This window comes from Pleurodeles waltl, chromosome 2_2 (genome assembly GCF_031143425.1).
Source record: "Pleurodeles waltl isolate 20211129_DDA chromosome 2_2, aPleWal1.hap1.20221129, whole genome shotgun sequence".
Lineage (NCBI taxonomy): Eukaryota > Metazoa > Chordata > Amphibia > Caudata > Salamandridae > Pleurodeles > Pleurodeles waltl.
In genome coordinates, this window is record NC_090439.1 from 1011709730 (window position 1) to 1011732885 (window position 23156).

General features: G+C 42.4%; 1 protein-coding gene across 10 annotated transcripts in view; it reads right to left on the reverse strand.

Moving 5' to 3' along the window:
- Window positions 1-23156, reverse strand: part of CYRIB (CYFIP related Rac1 interactor B) — a 316777-nt gene that overhangs the window by 64962 nt on the left and 228659 nt on the right. For all 10 annotated transcript variants that reach the window (XM_069220746.1, XM_069220749.1, XM_069220753.1 and 7 more), the window contains one exon: window positions 8452-8573. In XM_069220746.1, coding sequence (XP_069076847.1) covers window positions 8452-8573 — 122 coding nt within the window. The remainder of the gene's footprint in view (window positions 1-8451; window positions 8574-23156) is intronic.

The following is a 23156-nucleotide window of genomic DNA, read 5'->3' on the forward strand; positions in this document are numbered from 1 at the left end:
AATCTGGTATGTGGAGTACCCATCCTGGATCTGAGGGAGCACAACAAATATCTAAAGAAGCAGTCCTTCCGCATGGTAATATTGAAGAATGTTTTGCAATTTCTCAACAAAGGAGATTTTATGGCTTCCCTAGACCTGCAGGATGCCTACTTCCACATTCGCATTCTCCTGAAGCACAAAAAATCCTTAAGATTTATGGTAGCCAGCCGGCACTTTCAATTCAAAGTGCTACCTTTCGGACTCAAATCAGCTCCCCGGATTTTTACAAAGTGCCCAGCCCCTGTTGCAGCATATCTGAGGCGCTATAGACTCCATATATTCCCATATCTGGATGACTGGTTACTAAAGGCTTATTCTCTCAAGACCACTTTACGCCTGTTAAAACAATTAGGTCTCACTCTCAATCGAGAGAAGTACCATCTTCAGCCTACCAGAAGAATAGTTTTCCTGGGTGTTATATTGGACACGACTCAAACAAAGGCGTTCCCAGCAGAGGAAAGACAACTCAAACTCATCACCCTAGCAGGCACAGTTCAGAAAAGAAAGTCTTTCAGTTCGACAGTTCAAATCATTACTGGGGATGATGTCCTCCTTTATCAATATAATTCCTCAGTCGCCTTAGGATGTGCCCACTACAAGAAGAGCTCAACAAACAATAGAAACAGACGCAAGGTTCCTTCAGGGACATCATACAGATAACAGCTAGGATCATAGATTCCCTCGATTGGAGGACAATACTGGCAAACATCTCCAAGGGTTTAGGATTCTTAGCTCAGGTCCCTCCGTTTACAATAACAACGGATGCTTCGATGGAGGGATGGAGTGTAGGTCTTCAAGACCTTCAAGTGAGTGGCAGGTGGCCCCCTTCTCATGTCACTCGTCACATCAACCTCCTCGAGCTCAGAGCTGTGTACCTGGCTCTGCAGGCTTTCCTGCCAAGAATCCGAGGCTCATCGGTGCTGGTCCGAATAGGACATTACGACCACCATGCACTACATCAACAGACAAGGAGGGACTCAATCTCATCTGCTGTCCAGGGAAGCTCAGACCATTTGACCTGGTGCATTCAACATTCAGTGCACATAAGAGCAGAACACCTTCCAGGAGTGAGCAACACCACAGCAGACTCGCTAAGCAGGCTAGGCACATCTTCCCACGAGTGGGAGCTGAATCAGGGGACACTGGACGTAATATTCCTCAGATGGGGAAAACCAAATCTGGACCTGTTTGCGACATCCCAGAACGCGAAATGCCAGTTTAATGCAAGCTGGCATTACCAGCCAGGGTCATGGGGAAATGCCCTTTCGATAGCATGGTCAGGGATTTATGCTTACGCTTTTCTGTCATCAGCAAGGTCAAATCGGAGCCACGTCAGATACACCTAATTACTCCAGCCTGGCCACATCAGCCGTGGTACACAGAGCTTCTGTTGCGGTCATTGTGTCCTCCCATCAGGTTAACACTGATTCCGGAGCTATTAACCATCAACCAGGGCCAAGTGCGGCATCCGGATCCCAAGACTCTCAGATTATGTGCATGGCTCCTGAGTTCAATGAATTTGGCCATCTGAGTATTCCTAGTGACTGCAAGACTGTTCTAGCTAAAGCGCGTGCTGATAGCACTAGTAAAACATAACAATTAAAATGGAAACAATTTTGCTTATAGTGTTTTTCTAATGGCATTCACCCGCTTAAGCCGCTCCAGAGCAGGTTTTATTTTATCTTCTTCAACTGGTGCGCTCTGGTCTCGTCCATGCATCTGTTAAAGTTCACTTGGCTGCTATCTCCAGCTATAGTCAGCTTTCTAAGGGGCCATCCCTCTGGTCTCATAGGCTCATCAAGCAATTCATGAAAGGTCTATTCCGGTATTTTCCTCCAGTCAGAGCACCGCCTCCAGCTTGGCATCTAAATACAGTCCTGGGTCAGCTAATGAAGGAGCCATTTGAGCCCATTCATAATTCAGACATCTAGTACCTCACCAGGAAGGTAGTGCTTCTCTTGGCCTTAACATCTGCTTGTCAGGCAGCGAGATTCAAGCATTTACCATCCAGGAACCCTTTCTGAAATTTTCTAGCGATAAAGTCATCCTGTGAACAAATCCTAAGTTTATCCCCAAGGTTCCGTCAGACTTCCATATAAATGAGCCAGTGGTGCTGGAGGCTTTCTTTCCACAGCCTCAGGCTGGAGCAGAAAGATCACTTCATTCTCTTGATGTCAAAAGATGCCTTAAGTTTTACTTGCCTCGAATGTCTTCGATCCGGAAATCAAATCAACTCATTGTTGCATTTAGTGCGCCCCGAAGAGGGCATCCTGTCATTAAACAGACTATTTCTAGATGGATCTCAAGCGCAATAGCCTTTTGCCATCAAAGGGCTGGTCGACCCCTGGACGCCAGAGTACGTGCGCATTCCACCAGGGCAGTCTCTACATTCTGTGCACTCTTCTCTGGGGTGTACCTGCTGGACATCTGTCGAGCAGCGACGTGGAGAACAACACGTGCCTTCACAAAGCATTACTGTCTAGATGCTGAGATGCTCCGAGATGCAGCGGTGGGTCAAGCAGTCCTTAGGCATTTGTTCCGATAAGGTGAGATGGTTGTTTTCCCACATCTGCTTCTGCTAGAATAACTCATTTTCTGTTCAATATTAACATATAGATTTAGTTAACTCTCTAGTTGGCAGTGGTTTACACCCTGGTTAAGTAGGGGCCCTCACTCTAGTCAGGTTAAGGGAGTCACACAGCTAAGATAATCCCTGCTTACTCCCGTGGTAGGCTGGCACAAGCAGTCAGGCTTATCGCAGAGACAATGTGTAAAGTATTTCTACACACACAAACAGTGAAACACTGCAAAAGGACTGCACACCAGTTTAGAAACCTAGCCAATATTTATCTGAATAAAACAAGACCAAAACGGCAAAAATCCAACGCACACAATTAAAGGTACCACTTTTTAAATGTGAAAATAAGTCTTAATCCATAGAAATCAATGTATCTTTTTAGCATACAGTACATGGACTGTGTCAAAAACAAAGATGATGCGGGCCGCAGGGGAGGTGAGACGTCAAAAAGCAATGTGTTGGTTCCTCACTGCGCAGGGGAGGTGATGTGTCAATTCTTTCCATGCAGGAGAGATACGTCAGTTCCTTACTGGCATGGGGGGTGATGTGTTGATTATTTCCTTGCAGGAAGGGCATGCGTTGATTTCCAGACACAGCCTTAGTTCTCGATGAGAAATTGACACCCCACGGGAACGATTCCGCACTCTGCTGATAGACTGTGCTGAAACAGGTGGTGCGATTTTTCTGCTGTGATGCGTCAGTACGTGGATTTTCTTCTTCAGTTCACCAGCTTACACTTCCTAGGGCCCAGGGACTTGAGATGGCACCACTTGGCAAGTGAGGACTCTCAGCAGGAGAGCCCAGGCTCTAGCCGATGGAGTCTTTGATGTCCTCAAGAATTCTAACAGGAGGCAGTTCAAGCCCTTGGAGAACCTTGGAAAGCAGGATGTAGAAAGCAAAGTCTAGACCTTTCACTCCCAGGACAGAAGCAGCAGGCCAGAACAACAAATCAACAGGCATAGTGGCAATCCCTCCTACAACATCAAGCTATTCATCCTGGCAGAATGTCCTCAGTCCAGAAGGATTCTAAAGTTGTAGTCTCAGAGGTCCAGTAGTTATACTCATTTCTGCCTTTGAAGTAGGCAAACTTCAAAGAAAATTCTTTGTAGTGCACAAAACCCTGATTTTCCTGCCCTGGCCCCAGAAACACTCCAGGAGGTTGGAGACTGCTTTGTGTAAGGACCAGCACAGTCCTATTCAGGTGCAAGTGTCAGCTTCTCCCACCACTCTAAACCAGGAAGACCCATCAGGATGTGCAGGGCACACGTCAGCTCCCTTTGTGTGACTGTCTAGAGTGAATTCATAAACAGCCCAACTGTCACCCTGACCCAGACGTGTATTCCACAGCCAGGCAGAGAGGGACAGAATGGATAAGGAAGAAAATGCCCACTTTCTAAAAGTGGCATTTTCAAACTTACAATTTAAAACCCAAATTCACCAAAAGCAGTAGTTTAAAATTGTGAGTTGAGACCTCAAGCTCCACATCTCTATCTGCTCTCAATGGGAAATTATACTTGAAAGATATTTCAAGGCAAACCCCCTGTTAACCTATAGGAGAGAGCCCTTGCAATACTGAAAAACGAATTAAGCAGTAGCTCACTATCAGGACATATAAAACACACCATTACAGATCTTACCTTTTAAAAACACTGCACCATGCCCGTGAGGCTGCCTTGGGTCTACCCACATGTAGTAAAAGGGAAGGTCACATTACTAGGAACTTTCTAGTAAATCAAATAGGCCAATCTTGGATAAACCAATCACCAATACCCTTTAGACAGAGACTTGCACTTTAGCACCGGTCAGCAGTGGTAAAGTGACCAGAGTCCAAAAGCCAGCAAAAACAAAATTCAGCACAGGATCAAACAACAGGAGATCAGAAGCTAAAAAGACAGGGGAAACCACACCAAGGCATGACAGGTCTATCAAGAGGATGTTGCACATTTGTCAAACACCTTCTGCGCAGGCTGTCACTTCAAGAATCAACCATGCTTCCAACAAATTCCCAACAACATCCACTAATTAAAAAATGACACCACCTTAAAATCCATCCAGAAGCCCCTCACTGGAAATAAATAAGGCGGCAACTTTGTTTAACCTTTGAAATCAGCTGGCTATGTCCCGTTTAGTGAGGCTTGCAATAGATATTCACCCTATATCCTCAACTTGTGAAGACTTTAACAGGCAGTCAGAAGCGAGAGCTGAGAGAAAATGATCAAATATACTCTCAGTAACTCTCAAAATCATACAGGTTCACAACTTTTCTGGGGTCAAATGGTAATACTCTGGTTCTACATTCAGAGTTGCCAGTAGACAATAAATATTTTAAAAAATAAAAAATAATGATAGCACCTTCAAATGGGAAGGTGCAGAAAAAGATTACTTTAGCAAACCTCTCATTGTTTAGTGAAAAAGATAACCTAAAGGATTACTCTTACATGTGCTGCAGAGGTTTGTTTTAAGCTTTTCAGAGAACAACAACATAAGGGTATTAAACTACAAATAGAGCAAACAGAAAAGCTATTCCCTGCCTTGTAGTATTATGTTTAACTTTAAAGGATGACAATTTGATAGTCATCAACTGTGCCCAAATTTCTACAATGTAGATAGTGGCACAACCTGCAATTCTTAACCTGTTTATTAATATTTTTGTATTTCCGTACATACATTTAATATATTATTCGTTTGATACCATCATAGTAGTATTTGACAACTATTTGACACATAGATCACCGTGAAGCACTAGGCTGCAAAATTGTTATCTGTGCATCTGTAAAAAGTAATATATGTGGGGTGCATAGTAGATGCACATCAAAGATGTTACACATGGCATCACCTCATGAAGCAGTCACAGAGTATGTCATCTGGAGGTAGCCACAATAAAGTTCAGTTATGTTTAAAACCAATGGGACTATCAACTTTGGCAAACTATGAACTAAGCCGCACCCAACCAGCATATTCAGGGGATAAATGTTTAATGCCTATTGTGTTATTTAGTGGTCTGAATGAGAATGTACGGGAATACTGCAGCATAGTCAAGGGGGGCATGCCGTGGAAGGTCGACATTTGGTACAGAATTGTATACTCCGACATGTAGACAAACGGAAACAGCATGAGGAGTCATCTGTTGGTTGAACGGCTGCCTGGAAGTCTGCAAGTTTAACATCCCAATTGTTAGCCAAAGGATACTTACAGAATTCCAGTGTCTCTTCTCTGTGTAGGATGACACACTGTGCTTGAGCCCAGGCAAGAACTGAGCACTCCCATGCAATGTGCTTAGTAGGGGATGAGGATTTCCATTTTCTTGTGATTAGACGCTTAGCTAATAAATGACTTAGGTGAAAAAATTAGTCTGCGGCTCTGTGTTTTTTATCACGGCTGCCAAATCCTCACACACATTTTCCAGGTGTGCATCGTCCCACACAATGTGGCAGGTGGGTTGCGACCTTGTACCAATATGAGTGAAAAGATGGGCAAGACCACAGCAAGTGTGAAATATCAGCATCAATGAGGTTGCATCGGAGACAGGTGACATTGGTAGGTGAAAATACTGATTAATCCTGTGTGGGGTGAGGTAAGCTCTGTGGAAGACAATGTTGTACAAGGCAGAAATGAGCATTCCATGAAATACAAATAGGACTCCCTAGAGCTAAGCTCATTCCTTATCTCGGTGGCCTTGGTCTGCTTCCCAGCAGTGGCGTAGAGAGAGAAGTGATAGTGCTGTGTGCATGTGCAGAGTCAGCAAACCAATAGTTCAGATGTGAACCCGCACCCGTGAAGTTTGAGTATCGTATAGTGAGAGGCATGGGGTATTCATGATGCATATCACCTCAGCTATTTCCCAGGACTGTGATCCACAAGTTATAGTGAAGGAATTGGCCTGGGGCGAACTCTCATCCACTATCAAGGTCCCCAAAAGTGTGAGGACACCTTTGGGATGCAGGTCTCCAACTGTGTGGAACCCAGCAGCATGCCAGGTGGTCAATTCAGCTTGTGCTGTGATCGGGCTTCTGCGTGGTATACCCAACAGAGGAGGCATTAGCGCATAAAGGTGGATATTTTTGGTGATAAAAAGGCAATGTTTATAGCAGCAGTAAGCAACCCTTAAGCGCGTAGGGTCAGGCGCCTGGGTCACTGTGCAGGGGTGAAATAAATGAAGTAGGGTTGATAGATCCCACACTAGGGAGACAGTAGCTGTTAGCATTTAGGGATAAGCCAGCCATCAGACTTACTGAAGTTGAGGGGCCACATAATATTGAAGTTAGAGACTGCCAACCCTCCCTTGCCTATGGGCAGAAAGCGTTTCTGCAATGCCACACAGTAGCGAATGTTATGCCAAATTAGGGTCTGCATCAAACTCTCAAGAGAGGCGAAAAATGGTTTCGAAATATAGAGGAGAAGATTAGTGAATTAATATAAGATCTGTGGTAGCATAATCATTTTAATAAGGGCAATGTGACATGCCACCTGGAGTGTGAGGGACTGCCAAGTCCCCATCTGAGTGCAAACTGACGTTAGCGCTCTTAACAACATCTTGTTATCCCAGCATTTCAAATATGACTCGGACATTAAGTCACAGGTGCATAGTGAAAACCACAATTGCTGCATTGTCTGCCTGTTTTAATATATGAGCCTTATCCATCTGTTCATTTGGTTCCTCTGTTGTGCATCACCTTTACTTCTTCATTACGTTCGCACAATGTCTTATTTCCACCTTCACCCTCTTTCAAGGGCTTTGCGACTAATTTCAAGAAGTGCTCCCACCACTTGCTACAGCAAGACACAGAACAGCCTTTGAGGGTAATTTCCCGCCAAGGTTCCATCCTGCTTAATTCTGAGGTGGCATTCTGCAAATGTAATGGGAGGGCTAGAGGCCCAGATTAGGAGTAATGATGACTAGACCACTTTATTTATCCATTATTACAAAAAAAAAAAAAAAATATATATATATATATATATATATATATATATATAAACTAAAACACAGAAGTACACTTGTCATTCCACTAGCTTAGAATGTGTCTCACTCGAAAAGCTAACATGGTACTTTTCACCACTAAGGCGTCCTCTCTTCCTTTTATCCATGCTTTGTCAGTCAATTATTAGCAGAAAACATATATACTCAGGAAAATAAATGTGGCGGAGGTTACCAGTGTGGGAGGAAAGGAGTGCTATACATTTCTGTGGCAGTCGAGCAACTTAGACTTATCTTATTTAGTGGAGGAGACTCACGTTTCTAACCTTTACCTAGTGGTACTGGAAATGCTGAACCGAGGATCATTGTTTTATGGTTTCCTGTTTTGTTTGGTTTATTTTTTATTGTCTTTTGGTAAAGCTCTCCACTTGTGTAGAAGTATGCAAAATAATAAATATAGTAAATAAGCCCTGCATATAAATACCTTTGACCAGAGTCTAAAGACCTCTATTGCGTCCTGCATCACCCCACATCCATCTCTTACCAACCTGCGGTAAAGTCTTATTCCTTGCCAATGGAAGCACTGTTCTGCGACACTTGCATCCCATTATTTGACTTACCAGCTATCAAGGGCCACCCTTCCGTCCTATATGGATCATGCCCTCAGATGTCAATCCCTTATGCTGGCCACCATTCTATGGTGACTTTTGCAGCTATTATACTTAATTGGCAAATACATTTATGTAGCGCACACACATGAAATCACCTAATATTTTGCTCTTAAGGAAAAGTAGACGTCACAACAGAATGAAAATCTTAATCATCCACTACTGTAGCAATACTATGGACAGCATAACCTGACAGTAACACAGAAGCTCTGCCAGAGTAAAATACATCGTCGAAACATTAAACGTTTTACCTGTCTTATTTCATGGCCTGCACCTCTGTATGACTGCAAATCGTCCAATATTCCTTCTGCATCTTTCAACACTACATTCACCTGATTGTAGATCTCCTTTTCAAATTCTGTTGGTTTGGCATCTAACAGCAGGAAAATACATTAGAAACATTTAACTGAATGTGATTTTACTTTATAGTAAGTCAGCACAGGGAAAGAGAAAGCATTATGGTTAAATATACAGGGGGATCGAAACAAGTCTTTTGCACAGTTGCTGAGGTTTTTGTGTATCCAGATTTTATGTGGTCACCACTACAATGAACGTGCTAATTAATGTCTTTATTAAAGCACAGCATCACAATAAATTCTTCTAAAGAAGACGGATTTTAAAGTGAGCAACAGATGTATTCCAAATGTAGGTGTGGGTGAAATTTCAATTACTTCAACAATATTCTTGACATTTCTCAAAATTATGCATAAGTATATATATATATTTTTACCCCGAGCATGCTTTCTGCGTAAAAAGTCTCACAACATACAGTTGGAGACAATTCAATACATTCCCCTGCCAGTATCTCATTTCATTTAACTCAAGCTGGAAGCTCAGTAAAACATGGGATGTGAAATATTAGCAAACCCCATTTCAGTACAAAGGTATAACTTCTCAAAATTCTGATTGAATTTCAAGAGAAAAAAACGTGCAAGTTTACCCTTAATTACAATGCTTTGTTTAATCTAATGTGCTTAATTTGGCTAATGAGGATGAGGAGAGTAGAGATGCAGCACTGGGCAAGCAACATGATATCCTGGGCAAGGAACGTGAAATTCTGTGAGTCTGCCTTTTTGGATTCACAATCTCAGAGTTCTCTTTTAACCTTTATACTTCATGAAAGGTCAAACCATCAAGGAATGAGATTAAACATTTTGTTTATAAAGGTATGGCAGCTGTTTTACACTAAGGTTGGCACTGGTCTGTGTCGTGAGGCTGTTGAGATATTTCTGTTTTTACTGCATAGCAAAATAAATTTAAGTTGTGCGCCCACCCTTCACAGCCATTTAATAAAGGGGGTGGTTGCCTTTTATTCAAACCCACCGGAGAATTCTCTCTTGACCAATTTAACAAATGAAAGGTCAACGAGAATCAGAACTTTGGGGAAAGAGGTTTCCAAACAATTGGATAACATACATTTCATGCCTCAAAAGATACTTCCTTCGTAGGATATTCTTAACCCTCCATGGGATTATACTGATATGTATACTGGTATCTATTTAATGTATAAGTCATCTAAAGCAGGTGTGTCTGGCGAGCTCGGGGTTTATGAGTGCGGCAAATGCAGTCATCTAAACGTTATTATTTTATTGTCTAATCCAGGGGCTCCAACCTTGTTTGCAATAAAAGCTACTTAAGATGAATCCAAAACTAATATTATTAAAGTTGTAATAGAGACCATATCAGGCATACCCCCGAAGAACCAGAATCAGATCACTCACAACACGTATCAAATTTAAGCTCTGATGAAGCCTCTTAAAATACATGACAAGAAGTTAATGACCTGAAGAAACACGGACTCACTATACAGTACTCAATTATGTATTTGGAAATAAAAAAAAAATGTAATTGTTGCTGGATGTAAGGGGGGAGGGAGGGGACAGTTAGGGAGTATTTAATACTATGCAAATGGGAACGTTAACCCATATTTGGAAAATTAATAAAAGATATTGAAAAACAAAAACAAAAAAAAAAGAGAGAGACCACATCAGGCAAGATGACCAGAATGGCCACCATGATCAAGTTTAACTGCAGCGAACATGTGAGTGCATTAAGCAGGGCTGCCAGCAGTAATGTAAAAAAAGAGCTTTAAAAACAGATCTCTGGCAGATGGGGACCCAGTGAACGGAAGGAATAAGATAGTTCACCAGAATACTTCAAAAGAGGTTTAGAATAACCAGTGAAGCAGCATTTTGCACCACCTGGAGCTGTTCCATGAGAAATGTCAGACTCACATAAACAGCATTAACAATCTAAACTAGAAGAAGTTAGAGCTTGGACCATGGTTCACCAAGCAGAGACAGGGCACGATTTTGCGTATCGCTCACAGAATCGCGAAGCACTTTGATGCAACAAAGGTAACATGGGATACCAAAGAAAGGTAAGGATGAAATGTTACTCCAGGTTTCAAGCACAAAGAGTGAGAGCCAGTAGTGAAAATCCTTCGGCTGCCATTTCAGGCCCCTCGTGTAGCTGGTTGCTCAGAAGAGTAGAATTTCGGTTTTACTAGCATTAAGCTTTAGAAAATGTTAGTTCATACACTCCAAGATGGTTAGCATACAAGCAGAAAACCTTTACTCCATTTTTTAGACTGTTAGCGATGGAAGCGGTAACCTGGGTATCATCTGCATATGAAATTCAGGAAAAGCAGTAAGACTTCAACGCACCTAAGGGAGTTATATGAATGTAGAACAAAGTGGGGTTTAGAAAAGATTCCCAAGGAACCCCACAAGGAAAATTAGAGTCATCCGATAGGAATGGAGAATGAAAAATACAGTTTGATCTTTCACAAAGAAAGGACTTGATCCAGTCCCAGGCTAGGCCAGATATGTCGATACTCCTTAGCCTCTCCCTAAGCACTGGATGAGCTGCCAATAGAACCAGGACCACATACCAAATCTGGTCATCAAAGGAGTGAATATCGTCTGCAAGGAGGAGCGTCTCAGTACTATGGAGAGGTCTGAACCCAAACTGGACCACTTCTAATAACTATTTTCTAAATAGGAAGTAAGCTGGAGTTTGAAATGTTTCTCAATGATCTTAGTTAAATGTGGGAGAAAAGAAACAGGTTTGTAATTTAAAAGAATAGCAGTATTTATAGGCTGTTTGTTAGGCAGAGGTACCATAAGAGCAGGTTTCTAATTGGATGGAAGAGGAGCAGTAGACAACAATTTGTTGCAAACCTCTACTAATTAAGGGGTCACAGGGTATTTCACTAAAGACAAGATCAAAAGAGTACAAGTATCAGTCCGGGAACCCAATTTCATCCAAACCAGCAGGTAACTAAGTGTTTCTATGTGAAGAGAAAAGAACGCGGATAGCCCAAGGCTAGGAGTCGAGACTTTAAATAAATCACAACCGGTATCAGGAGTGGCACCACTGACCTTATCTGGCCTAAAAGAGAACCATAGTATCAATATTTTGTTGTTTAAGACAACTGCCAAACTATTGCAGATTTCTTGAGAATGGATTATAGAGTTGGCGCAGGCCGCTGAAGACGGTGGTTTCATCATCAGCAGCAGTACTCGAGCATCAGCAGAGCAGCACTGAAGCAACCTGTGAAACAAACAGGGTGCGCAGTGTTGGCTTTTGTGGAAGTTTTGAAACAGATAATCATTCTGTATTTTTCCCAAAGACTGAGGTGTCAAAAGGAAAGGGCATATGAACTAAGAGCAATGAGTCATGGCACTTAATAATAAGAGAAGATAAAAAGGCAGCATAGAGTATATTAGGCCCAGGAAAACGGGTTGAGGAGAACTTCGTGCCCATCACTGTAGGAGTGGGCCTCAAGAAACTGGTTTGAGCTGGCGGAATGTATGATAGGATGTGGCACATAACCACTGAAAATATATATATGCCAGATAAAAACACTGATAATGCCGCTGCCTTACACCCCGTGCAGTGCCCAGAAACGAGATGGATTCTAGACTACATGTTATGTGCAGATATATGCGATAAATAAAAAACAGCATAATCGTCTGTCAAAGTGACAAAAAGTTGGAAGGCAGAACACACGGACCTCTCAGGGAAAAGTAAAAGGTGCACCTGACATCCAATTTACGCAATCTCCCTTTACCTGAAGATTTATGAGGGTGTAAATTAGGAGAGAGGGAGTTATTAAATGAATGGTCTTGTTCAAAAGCAAATTCCTGCAGAACGTTTGGGACAATGGTTGTCCGAGTCACTGTTGCAGTGGAACAGCATAAGTGGGTTTTAACCTCACTTGGAAGCCTAGTCAATATATCTACCAGGAGAGAAGCCTTCCTTGAAAGAAGCTTCAGGACACAAACAATAGCTTTAAAGGTTAATGCGTCATCTTAGCTACGGCAAGGTTAAAGTCCCAGGAGGCAGCAGGGCACCAAACAGGAGGAACAAATGTATCGGGCTTGTCAGTGGTCTTACAATGGCCTTTTGAATCATAGAAAATAAACGTTTGGCCTGTTCTAGCTCACATCAATGGTCAGACGATAAATCCAAAGGTGTCCATCTCCACACTCATGTCAGCTTGCAGAGGTGAAAAAAAACATTCTCCACTAAACAGCCTGATTTTCTTCACTAGTGCCAAGTGGCAGAATCTCAGCTACTTTCTCCTCTACTGCTCTGTGGCTGAACCCTTGTTACCAACCGTCAGATTATCCAGGTCTGCAGAGGACTGGCAAAGGGTAACTACACAGGAATCCTACATTCTAGTTGTGGGAAGGTAGGAAGCAAACATGGACCTGCAGAAGTTGCAGGTCAGAAAACCATACTTGCCAGGGCCAAGTATACGCCACTTGGTCGATTAAACATTCGAAGCGGTCTCTGATTGTCTTACAGAAACTTATGAACAGATAAGCCAGAGAAAAGGATAAAGAACCAGTGCCCAGTCCAACATCAGGGGATCACTAAGGGAGAAAACCTTTACAGCTGGTGTTCAGGTGAGAGACAAAAGGTGACAATGTTGGACGATCCCAGACCTCAAAGAGAGCGCTAAGGAAGTCCTGAATAATTTCTTCTCAGTTGAGGAACCATGCTCAGACAGTCCACTCTGATGCTGCCAACCTATCCATTGTGGAAGGATAAAAGCTTCATACCGTGCAATTAAAAACATTACCACTGACCTAGGAAGTGTGAGTCTCCCCTTCCTTTTTCATGCACAACAGGGCTGTATTTTCTCAGTGAATCATTACCACTCTGGACCTCACCACGGAAAGAAAGGACTCCAAAGCTAAAGATATTTCCTCCAACAAATTTATAGAAATGGATAATTCTGCTTCGCCCCTCAATAATCTGGAAGCATGAAGGTTTTCCTGCCAAACTACTAGCACAGGTGCAGGCCTTAGCTAGATATAACCGGACTGCCCAGTCAGAGAGAAAATATCTAGTTTGCAATGCTGATCCTACAAGTCCAGAGGCCCATGGTCACCTTGTCATATGGAAGAAAAACCTATTGCTTTTTAAATAAGCAGGCATCAATGCAACAAAGTGAGCCGAGCTGGATACTTTCAGGAGAATAAGACTGGGAAATATTTGGAAACCCACTAATTGCTGCCCAAAAACAGGAGACTGGTGAGCTCTGCCTTTTGACTGCACTAAAACAACAACTTGCTTACCTTCCGTCACAATCTTTCTGGTGAATACTGTACATACCAACAGATTCCATGTCAGGCTCTAGAATGGATCCAGAAATATGCAACTGCTCTCCTGTACTGCTATGTAATGCCATAGCTTCACACTGGTCCCAGGTGCTAGCCTGTATACATGTGAAGGGGTGACATCAAGGCACTACCATTTTTTCCATGCCATGGAGGCGATAGCAAGGCTGATGAGACTGACAACTGTAGTGCATGAATCCAGGTGAGATCGTTATTATGAAAAAGCAGGATCATTCCTTAGAATGGGGTGGGGGGAGCAAATGATCATGAATATTCATGTAGGTATAGAATTTATCAAATATTGCAACCAACACTAAGTAGCCTAATCTTCTGATTTTTACTACCTGCACATTCCTCACTTCCTGAATCTATACCGATGCAGTACCTCCCAGCTGGTAAGTCCGAGCAAAGAGCTAAACCAAGAAGTAGTGCAAAACCAATCTGGCAAAGTCACAATCTGGGCAGACTTCAGAATCTTGAAAATAGTGTATGGAAAGGAACACGTAGTAGAGGTGTAAGCTCCACCTCTGACCAAACATTTCCCAGGAAGCAGTTCGACGGAAACTGCAAGGAGCAGCACCATAGGCACGGTCTGTTGTCTGGAGTAGAAACAAAATCCACTTGAGAAAGCCTCAGAATTTGAAGAATGACTCAACAACCTCCTGGCACTGACTTGGGTAGCCTGCGTGTCCGCTAACCAAAAGTATCGCATCTCAGACCTGGCCTCAGCGCCCTCCAGGCACAATGAGAATGAGAACACACTGTCCGGCTTGTTCACATAACAGTGACCAGAAGGAGAAACCTTTGATCCTGAACATTCAGATGACTGCCCCAGTGCACTGGTCACAACCATGGACATTTCCAGGTCAGAAAAGGTCTTTAGCACGACAAGTGTCCTGTACCATTTGCGGGTTCTGAACCTTGCCTGAGAGGATTTGCTGTGCTTGTTTCATTGGAAGCGAGCGGAGGCACCATTGCCATACCTGCCTACACCACTACACATAAGGAGCAAGCAGAATGCAGGAGATCAATGTGTCAAAGGCAGGTCAGAAGATGAGCTCATTCTCAAAATACTGGAATCACAGTCTGAATGTCCTGAGTTTGGAAGAGGCAGAAATAGAAAGATGCAGAGAGAGTGAGAGAGAGAGAGAGAGAGAAATACCAAGAGAGTGAGAGAGGCAGAAATACAGAGAGAGAGTGAGAGCGTGAGAGATGCAGAAATACCAAGAGAGAGTGAGAGGCAGAAATACCAAGAGAGCGCGAGAGAGAGGCAGAAATACTGAGAGAGAGCGCGAGAGAGAGGCAGAAATACTGAGAGAGAGCGCAAGAGAGAGAGGGAGAGACTCCAGTTCCACTCCAACGGAGGGCTGGAGTTGTTGGCGAAAATATCCCAGTTCGAAGGGAGGCCATGGAATGAAGGAGGTTAGACACAAGCTGCAGAAAGGATGCCTTTAATCTTCAGCCATCACAGAAAGGGAAGACCTGAAAAGATGCCACCACAAACATGCAAAAAATTATGCAGAAATTAGTCCTACAGATGTCGGCAAATTAATATTGAGTGACACCTATCACAAACCGCAGGCTAATATAGTACAACTGGAAAATCAGTATGTGGAAGCGTGAGTCCTACAGGCCAAGGGACATCATCTAGCAGCCCTGGTCTAGAGCTGAACTAATAACAGCATTTAGATCATCTTTCTGGAGGAAAGGTTTCGGAATTGGAAGATCCAGAAACTCCCTGCCAACAAGGAAAATGAGAGTAGCATCCGTGACCCATTTCAGCTGGTGGCACCTGTTCCACGGTGCCCTTTAATAACAGCAAATGACCCTCTCCTATAAGATGCTTGATCTTAGGCAACACCGATGAGGGAGAAGGTATGGACGGAGGGTGTAGCCCTGGATATAATTTGAAAGTAGTCTGTAGCAATTGAACTTCCATCTTTTGAAGTGGTTGGGCACCCTCCCACCAACAGGCAGCAGCTGTTTCTTCAAGGGAGGACTAAAGTTGTTCAGCTATGGGTGTCAGAAATAAGAAAGCGCTTAACTTTGCAGCTGACCACAAAGGTCCTTGAACCCACCACACCACCCTGTACTGTACTTTACAGGGTGGCCGAACAGGCTAAGTGGGCCTACCTCTGTGAAAGTGCATGTCTCAGAAATAGCTCTGGAATCTACAGTATTGTTGATGAAATTGCCTTGCCAGGAAGGACAGGCCCAAAAACGGAGCTGTGGACCATCCTTGCTGAAGTGGACTTATTGCCAAAGAGCCGAGAGCCATGGAGGGGCATATCAATTAAAGATGCCTGGCTATCCCATGGCTAAGCAATGTGGCAGATGGCAACTGAGGAAACCATAGTTAAAGTTCACAGTGTCACAACCAGAGCAGAGTATATGCTTTATCACATCCGGCCAATCGTCCACAGCTTCTGCAAAGTGATCCAAGAGATAGTCAGGAAGAACTGGAACAACTAGCTGAGCTATTTCCTATAAAGCACAGGCAAAACGTGGCAAAAAAGCAAGTCACATTTGTTCAGAAAAGAGCAAGTTTCCCTGAACAGAATATGTTTATTTGCATAGCTTCACATTGTTTAGACTCCCTATCCAATTAAGATTTAAGAAAAGAATCAGCATTTTAGTTTGAAGCAGCACCACAAGGCTCCCCGGAGACAGGAGAGTTGTCAAAAAAATGTGTATCCCCTGAAACAGGTAAGGATGCTTTGCAACCTCGTGGTTGCTGGCCGGAGGGGAAACCAGCTTCTTCCAAATGGTCCATCAAGATATCTTTAAAAAGCAACAAAGGCTCAGTGAAATGTGCAGTAGGCTGCAAAATCTTGGTGAGGAGATTCCACCTGGCTTCTTCTACAGACAAGCGCAGTCCTCTGTCACCTAGTGCAGTATAGCTGTAAATGAAGCTACATCCTCTAAAGCAGGCTCGAGGACAGTCTAGGTCAACATAAGGCGACGTGTCCAAGCTACTAACATTTTGAAGTGCAAAGTAGTCCCAGCCCCTGTCATCTCAGGCAGAAAGTGAGTAGCCCTGCTACTGTCTTTATCATGATAAATCACAGCAGGCATCCAAACGGGATCCAAGTCAAACCTATAAAGTTTTCCCATACTGTTGAATTACTCCACCCTTCCAACAATTGTTGTGACTTTTGTTTGGATTAGAAAGGAAAATACTTAGGGCCTCACTGCAAGTGTGGCAGTCCATGGACCTCGGGCTGCTGCACTCTTGGCAGACCGATCATCAAATTATGATCCCCGCAGTCGGACCGCCAGGAGACTGTCACCACTGCAAAGATCATGGATCCCAACAGGTTTGTGGTCGTCAAAGTCGTAGTCAGCTACTGCAGTGCCGAGTTTGGCACCGCCATGCTGATTACGACTTCCCTTCCCACCAGCCTTTTCATGGTAGCGGTCCCTGCCATGCAAAAACTGGCGGAAAGCCAGTGCTAGGGACCATGTCGTGGGCAGTGCAGCCCTCCCTTCCACCCCAGCACCCTTGGAATGTGCACTATTGCAGACAGTTCACATTCAGAGGGTGCTTGTGTGCGATGGCATTGGCTTTGGCTCCCTAAGGGAGCTGAGGCCAACGCTGTTGCACTGTTTCAACCGGGCTTACCAGCAGAAACGTCGTAATACGTTTCCACTGGTCACTCTGGTGGAAACAGCATAATCGAACAGTGGCGAGGATGCTGCCTTGACAGCCGCCTCACCACCCCCGTATTTGCCGTCTCTGCTGCAATGCAGTGAGTTACAATAACTACTGGGACCTAGGATACTGTCAATGGAAAAAGAATTTGGAAATCTTTTATTGAGCACAATTGGTTATGATCTACTACAAATTATGATGCCCTGAAGTTCACCAAGTGAATGAAATGTGTTGGCTGTGCAGCTTTGCATCTGTTATTGTGGCACTTTTGGACCTTGAAATATTAATTAGTTTTCGGAATAAAGAAGAAACTGAACAAACAACGTTTGATTTTGACTCATTTATAATTGGTCATGGTGCACCATTACGTTGTTTAGTTACTACTTAGGTTGTGTACCCTTGATCTGCTTAGGCTGTGTACCCTTGACTTTTGGGGAACTGCCCTCAGGAACATATGTGAGGTGCGGTTTTATTAGACCTGCTGCTCACATTTGGGATTGTAACTTTTCGATCAATGAAAAAGATAATTAGGCTCAGGAGAGTCCTGTTCTGAAACATACCAATTAAATAAGTAGATTTACAAAAATAATTGTTTAGTTCTCCAATGGCACTAGAGTAATTTTATATGTGGTAAAGGTTGATTAACAAGGAACACAAAGGTATTGTTTTTCAAGCAAATGGAAGTTTAGGGTTCTTTGTTTTGCAACTTACCTTAAGTCAATACAAAACATGTGATACACATTAATAAATTAATGCAAATGTTGGCAACAACCCAACACAATCAAACCAAGTAGATAAACAATACACTTGCAAAGCATGATTTAATTAATTTCTCTTCAACAAGGCATTTACGCTTAACACACCAGGTATTTTTAAAACTATTTTCTCAGTTAGACCCTAAATCATGTTCATTGTTTGTAAAATGAATATGTAATTGGCATTGAGATGCAGGCCATTGAATATAAAAGTTCAAATTCATCTAGCACCAAAGTGCTTGAAAGGGTAACCATTCCCAATGAGGAAACAAGAATTCTGAAAGCTGCAGAAGACTGCTATTTAGAGAAACACAACCATGGGTCAAACCAACAGAAACAACACACGCAAGCAGCAGTTCACCAATATCAAGCCATGCATAATGATTACTTCTAACAGCAAGAAAGATGAAGGTGGCACCACACAACAGGCACTACTTCACAAGACAGTCACAAATCAGCAATGGATGAACCTTCTGATCACAACTGGCCTGAGTGTAATCTGATCTGCTAACACGAAGGCATCGCTCTAAAAGAACTAAGAAAATAATGGGCACCTATATCTGCATTTCAGAATGTCAGTGAAAGAAAATTTGGTAGCTCAGTTTTGGAATCAGAATGACCTAATCAGGTGTGATCCTCCAAATTACACCTGTTTCACTACACAGCAGTGGAGAGCGCAAGATGGTCTTTAATTTATGATCAGAGATTGGACAGCTATGCATGTGTAAGTTTCAAACCCGACCACTCAAGCACTGGCCCTGTTTATAAAGACCCACTAACTCTTGACAATTACAACTTTGCCCTTTCAAATGAGAGTTCTTATAGTTCCCATAAGAATTCATGCCCATTGGTCACACAGTACTCTCGATTCTGCTACAGTTTGATCACTGACTAACCTCACTCTTTTTCAAGTAGCATTAGACCAGTGGTAATGATGAATGACACGGTCACCTCAAATCATCCCTATTTCCTTCAAGGAGGATTAAACATTTTGGCAGCTGTGCTAGAGGCTTATGATTTTTAAAAGACACTGATGATATAACCTTGATCCTTGTGGACCTACAGAAACATTTGACATCACTGGGCATTTAATTCTGTAAAATTGTCTAACCTTAGATGGATGTGTGGGACAGACTTACACTGGTTACGCTCACTTCCCGTAGAATCATTCTCAATAGTTTTCCCTCTATAGTTATCATTCCAACCTGTTTCCAAAGGTTTGTGGTTTTTTCACAAGGCTCATTTCTGTTAACAAAATACCTACATAGAACCTTCAGCACTTCTCAGCTTTTATATACAGACATACTGCTGCAGAGTTATGCACTGCTTAATTCAAGGATATAGATTTCTTGTAATCATATATGTATGCGCATGCCATAAACTATTTATCTGACTGCAGCACGGCCTAGGATTCACAATGGTTTGTTTTAGGGAGTGATAAGAACTTCCCCAAGTGAAACATTGATCCAGGACAGTGAGGACCACCAAAAGACAACAAGTTGGACTTTAACCGTAGATGACTAGTATCCATTGTATCAGTGAAAAAACTGATTTTTAATTTATGTGGATAGTGCACTTAGCCTTTAAGATGTTGAAATGTTCTTCAATTTGTTACACCTAGTCAACATTTTCTCTCAGTTAATGCACATATCTCAGCAGGGAGGACGACATAACGGCCCTTTTTTGGTGCACCCTGTCGCACAAACCTCCAAGGCATGGATGGCTCCCTAGTCTGTAGTATAAGGAATTCTGATCATATCAGTGACTCAACAATGTCTTCAATGTTTGTCAATATAACAGCCTATGCACACCCAATGTCTGCATCACACACCAAGACTCATCACTCGTGCCCCCCTTTTTTAAATTGTGAGCTTAAGCCTTGTCACCTCTTATTCATTCTGACCCCTGGCATTCAATTTTCTTTTACCAGGAGCTGTCTACGATTGTCTGTTTCTACTCTTACGATTTGCAATTTCCTTCCAGTTCCTTCAGTTCTCACCAATATCAGTCACTAAGAAAGGCTATTAGACATGTTTAATAATGCCGACCTCGATGCTGAACTATCAGTTTGCCGTAATGAAAATAATCCATTGGACAACCATGCAGTCAACAAATTATACACTTACTTATTAGGAACTCGTTTTATTAGTAGTAGTTTTTACATTTTGAGTCAAGAATAAGAGGCTCCTCTTTTAGGTGCTGCCTCTTATCCACAATGCAGTAAAAAACAGAATTAAAGTTTTGGGATTTTATGGAGACCCTGGTCTAGGGATACAACTACATGAGCTATAAATCACTGATTATTTATTACTGGTACTCAAGGTGCTATCACACATAAAAAAAACAGATAAATACCTGGGAAAATACCAGGAGTAGTTATGGTCAGAGAAATAATGCTGATCCTGGAGAAACTCCAAGTGACAACGGAATCTGGGGAAATCTGTTCCTCAAATACACCTTCACAACTTCCTGCGACTTCAAACTTTTCACCCACTAATTGCTCTATTCCCTCTACATCATCGGTCCCTAAGATTAAGTGTGTGTCAGGATTTAAAGCTGGCAAAGCATTGGAAATAAAATTAGTTGGCAGAGATTTTTCACCCTTATGCTAATTATAATTACAATAATTGTTCCAGAATTCCATAAGTTTTAGATATAGTGACAATACAAGTGAAAAATTATGTATGAATTTGTTTAGTCTAATGTGATAAAACTCAGGCAAATTATTATATTTCCTTGGTTAAACATGCGTGCTCTAGGAAGTTCAGTCTTGAAACAGACAACATAACTTGGGGAGCCTACTTATGATGGCCAGGAATACAGACACAATGCTGAGGAGGTATGTACTGCTTAATTCAAGAATATAGATTTCTTGTAACCTTATGTCTGTAGTTGACTGGCTCTGACCCTCCTTTTCAGTATTATGGTCTTGAATAATCCTTGGATGATACTGAAACCTTAAATGATCTGCCCTTGGAAGAGCCTGATCTTTTACTTAACTACAGGATGCTTACAAGTATTTTTCACTAACCAGGGCTGTTTTTGACCTAACGAGCATTCATTGCCCACTCCGACATTCCTCTCATTTAATAACTCTAAGCCACGCAGACACTTTTTTCTGTGGAGTCTATAGTGCATAGGTTCCTTCCACAGGCATTTATTTTTCGTGAAAGCTTGGTGACTGGTTTGCCAATAACTGATTATATGTTCTATCAGTCCTGTCTAGCAGTGTTCCAGAGGATGACAAGCTGGAGGACCAGCCTTCTGACATCTTTGCCAGTGGCCTTCTCAGTGACCATTTACTGCCCTCTTTATGTACTGGCTCTGACAGAGAAGCTGCAATCTCCCGACCACTATGTGTACTTTCAATCAAAACTGATGTTTTAACTTTTGTAACTAGATTAACAAGTTTGAGGAAAAATGGTCAATAAGTTAAAGGAAGCATAAGTTTTGTTCAGGAGCTTTTAATGCAATATTACCTGCTCTCAGTTTTTTTGGTCTAATTGCTGAGATTGACACTTGTCTCATTACTGACTGTCTAGAAAATGTAAACAGCAAGCATCATGGCAACAGCAATAAACTTTGCTTTGGGTTGCTAATGGTGGTCATAAGTGTTTTCCAGAGATCTATACCAATTTTATACTGGGGCCCATCCAAGTTGTTGAGTAAGACAGAAATGTTTGACAGGCTCTAGTATAAAGAAACCAAGACCTGCCCTGATAACCACATTCAGTATTGAAGATGTACCTCAAAGGAAGCAGAGTGGGTGTTTCTTTGCCTCCTCTACATTTTCCTGTGCTGCTAGCTTCAGAGTTTCAGCACTATGGAAAAAGCATTAGAGGAAGATGGGCTGGGTCTACTCAGTTTCAATTGAGGTCATTGACGGAGGAGAAAGACTCAACTGCCAGTTTTTGACTAAGTTAAAGGAGACATTGAGTCTTGTGACAAGGTATTCGCTCCGTCGACAGGGGAAAGAGAAAATCTAGCTAAGTGCCTGTTAATTTTGTATGGAAAGATGTATTCCCTGAGATTTGGCCAATAGGTTTGTGTTGTGTACACATCGTGAGACTTTCAAGTGCTATTGCTGGCCTACCACCTAACAATAATAACTGAATCCCTGGTAAGGAGCAGATTGAAGTTAACCTCGGCAGAAGGAATAAACACAACACCTGATGTCACCTTATGGAAAGTAGTTACTGAAGAAGTTTAACATGTGTACATGTAAAGTCTGAGAAGTGACTAATGTTTAATACCTTTACAATTTATTCCCACTACACACAAACACCCACTGGGCCATAAAGTTCTCTTCCGTTGGCCCATTACTGTCAGTAGGGGTTGGCTTTGATCTTATCTTTCAGGCATGCGAGTCTACCTCTTCAAAGTACTATTCTTTTATTCAAAGCAGAGTAGATGATGCCTGAAGGTGGGCCATTTTAAGTTGGTTGTCACTCCCGAGGACGTTGGAAGCTTTACAACAGAAATTGTAGCTCAATAAGAAATTATGCCTTTTAGAGGAAGATATCAGCAGATTTGCTTACAATGAACACATTTGACATTAATTCTGAGTTTGACAAACTGTTGGCAGAAATGGTCCCAAGGAGGGACTAAGCCACTTTCAGGAACAGAAACTCACCAAACAACGGTGAAGAAAGGCTGGCATGACAGTGTAGCACGAGATCTTGGCTGATTTACCAGAAACTAAATCAGGCCCTTGATTACTGCAATGCTAAAATAAAATAAAGAAGACAAATAGGAGCTTACAATTAGTATTAAGAGAACTAGCTAAGCCATTTCCCATGAAGCTTAGTAAAAAGGTGACCAAAAGGCAAGGCACATTAGTTGAGCAAAGAGTAATGCTCCCTAAAGGGAATATAGTTCTTAGCATAGATTCACTCTTTTTAGACTACCTATCCAAT